General features: G+C 60.0%; 1 protein-coding gene across 1 annotated transcript; it reads right to left on the reverse strand.

Moving 5' to 3' along the window:
* Positions 1-289: 289 nt before the first annotated feature.
* On the reverse strand, positions 290-1,693 carry EMH_0086800 (PHD-finger domain-containing protein, putative; the record flags this gene model as incomplete). Its single annotated transcript, XM_013501078.1, is given in 3 exon segments — positions 290-318; positions 322-615; positions 877-1,693. Coding segments are annotated over 3 exon segments (1,140 nt in total).
* Positions 1,694-2,810: the final 1,117 nt, after the last annotated feature.

Below are 2,810 nucleotides of genomic sequence, written 5' to 3' on the forward strand. Positions count from 1 at the left end.
GGCGTCAGAGCCAGCTTCTGCTGCTGCTGCTGCTGCTGCTGCTGCTGCTGCCCTGTGACGTCTCGTGCTGCTGCAAGCATTTGCTGCGGGGTATTTGAAAGGGCTTGCTGCAGCTGCTGCTGCCGCTGCAGCTCAGCCGCAGCATCCTGCTGCTGCTGCTGCTGCTGCTGTTGCAGTGTCTGCAGCCTGTGTGCTGGATCATCCCCAGCCGCAGCGGCAGTTGTTGCATTTGTTGCAGCAGCAGCAGCAGCAGCTGCTGCTGCAGCAGCAGCAGCGTTTCCCGTTTCGGTTAGCGCCGGCGCAGCTCCTGCTGCCTGCGTNCAGCTGCTGCTGCAGCAGCAGCAGCGTTTCCCGTTTCGGTTAGCGCCGGCGCAGCTCCTGCTGCCTGCGTCCCCCCAGGAGCAGCAGTATCAGCAGCAGGAGCAGCAGGATGCGGGGCAAGAGCAGCAGCAGCAGCAGCAGCAGCAGGAGCAGCAGCAGGAGGAGAAGGGTGTGAAGCAGCAGCAGTTTGTCTTTTGATAGCTAGCCGCGCCTCATTGACAGCAGCAGCAGTGCTGTGCTGCATGCAGAAGACAGCCCGCCAGGTTATATCCTGGCCGAGGCCCTCTGCTTCACCTGTCCATACACTGCAGCAGCAGCAGCAGCAGCCTGCTGCTTTGGCGCAGGTTACATGCATGCGGCGGCAGCAGCCAGGGTAGCTGCATGCAACAGGGAAGCCCCCAGCCCCACAGAAGCAGCAGCGCCAGCCCATCGCAGCAGCAAGAGACACAGATGCAGCAACAGCAGCAGGAGAGTCCAGCTGCAGCTGCAGCCGAAAGTAAGGGCCCCCAGCAGCAAACAGCACGCAGCAGCTGTGCACCCACAGCCGCTCCTCACCGACCCTCATCGCGCCCCCACCCCGCAGACACAAACGACAAACTTCATCCCCGCTGCTGCTGCTGCTGCTGCTGCTGCTGCTGTTGCTGCTGCTGCTGCTGCTGCTGCTGCTGCTGCTGGCTGCTGCTGCTGTTGCTGGTTGCTGCTGCGCAGAACCGCCGTCGCCGGAGGAAACAGCAGATGCTGCAAGGGCCAATGGGCCCTGATGTTGCTGTATCTGCTGCTGCTGCAGCTGCTGCTGCTGCAGCTGCTGCTGCTTCTGCTTCCAGCTACAAAGACAACAAAACCAGGGCGCCTGCGGCAGAGCATAGAGAGAATAACAATACTGATGCACAGCAGCACCGCAGCCGCTGCAGAGGACGATGCTGTTGTGGGGCTCTGAGCCCTTCACCAGACACACGCTGCACTCTACATCCTCTGCTGCTGTTGCTGCTGCTGTTGCTGCTGGAGCTCCCGCTGCTGCTGCTGCTGCTGGGGAAGCTGCTGCTACAGCTGCAGGAGACAGAGCTGCTGCTGCTGCAGATGAAGAGACAGCTGATGAGCTGCCGCGACGCACGAGCCCCACATGGCCCTGCTGCTGGGAGGAGCCACCGGCTGCTGCTGGTGTTGCTGCTGCTGCTGGTGCTGCTGCTGCTGGTGCTGCTGCTGCTGCTGGTGCTCCTGCTGCAGCTACAGGAGTGCTGTTGACGTCTTGAACTGCAGCTGAAGCCTTCCCTCCATGTGCTACTGGGGACGGCTTGCTGCTGCTGCTGCTGCTGCTGCTGCTGCTGCTGCTAGACTCCGCAGCAGCAGCGAGGCTGCGCGGGGACTGTCGCATCCCATTCGTTGCAGCAGCTCTGCTGCTCTTCCCTCCAGGCGGCGTTGCTTCTAGTGAAGATGAAGCAGCAGCTGCAGGGCTGCTGCTGGCCCCTGAGTGCTGTTGTAGCTGCTGCTGCTGCAGCTGTTGCTGCTGCTGCTGCTGCTGCTGCTCCTCCTCCTCCTCTAGCAAATGTCGCCGCAGCGTTGCGCGTATGGCTGCCCATCTGCTGGTGCGGTCTCAGCCGCAGCTGCAGCAGCAGCAACGGGGACGAGTATATCCTTAGCTGCCTCAGAGTATCTGCTGCTGCTGCTGTTGCTTCTGCTGCTGCTGCTGCTGCTGCAGCTGCGCGTTGTCAGTGGCATCAGCAGCAGCTGGTGAGCGCCAGAGGGGCCCCGCCTGTGTTGCTGCACGGAGCCCAAGGTCTCTTTAGAGCTTAAGAGGATGCAATGCTCTTACTGAGCCGCTTTGCCGCAGCACGCAGCACCTAAGAAGCGTCTGCTGCTGCTGCTGCTGCTGCTGCTGCTGCTGCGGATCCTGTTGCAGACGGGGAGAGTGCAGCTTGCTGCTCTCTCCCTCAAAAGACAGACAAAGAAAGTACAAAACTATAGATTAGTTGCAGCAGCTCCTGCTGCAGCCGCTCTCAAGTCCTACCGCCGCATGCATATACCGCGCAGCCAGCAGCCGCAGCCGCAGCAGCAGCAGCAGCAGCAGCAGCAGCAGCAATAACAGATGCTGCAGCAGCAGCAGCAGCAGCAGCTTCCGTTCCCAAATTTGTACTTCTGCAACGATTTTTCATGAATTTGTTTGTTATATGCAAAATATATTAATTAAAACGCATAAACTAGCCATCAGTCTGCAGCAATAGTGCGAACAACCCTGCAGTGCTGTATGCAAGAGCAGCAGTAGCACAGCAGCAGCAGCGGCAGAGCTGGCAGCAACTAGCAGCAGGTGCAGCAGCTCTTATTCTGGTTGTTGTTGTTGCTGCTGCTGCAGCTGTTGTTGTAACCCAAGCCTGCTTCAGCTGTTGCTGCGGCAGCACCCGCAGCAACAGCTGCAGCAGTTGTTAGTATGTAACATGAGTTAGCGCAGAGTTAGCTCAGGAGCCTATCGACAGCTTTGGCATGCTGCGCGTAAG

This window comes from Eimeria mitis, genomic scaffold (assembly GCF_000499745.2).
Source record: "Eimeria mitis Houghton genomic scaffold, Emh_scaff6277, whole genome shotgun sequence".
NCBI classification, from domain to species: Eukaryota; Apicomplexa; class Conoidasida; order Eucoccidiorida; family Eimeriidae; genus Eimeria; species Eimeria mitis.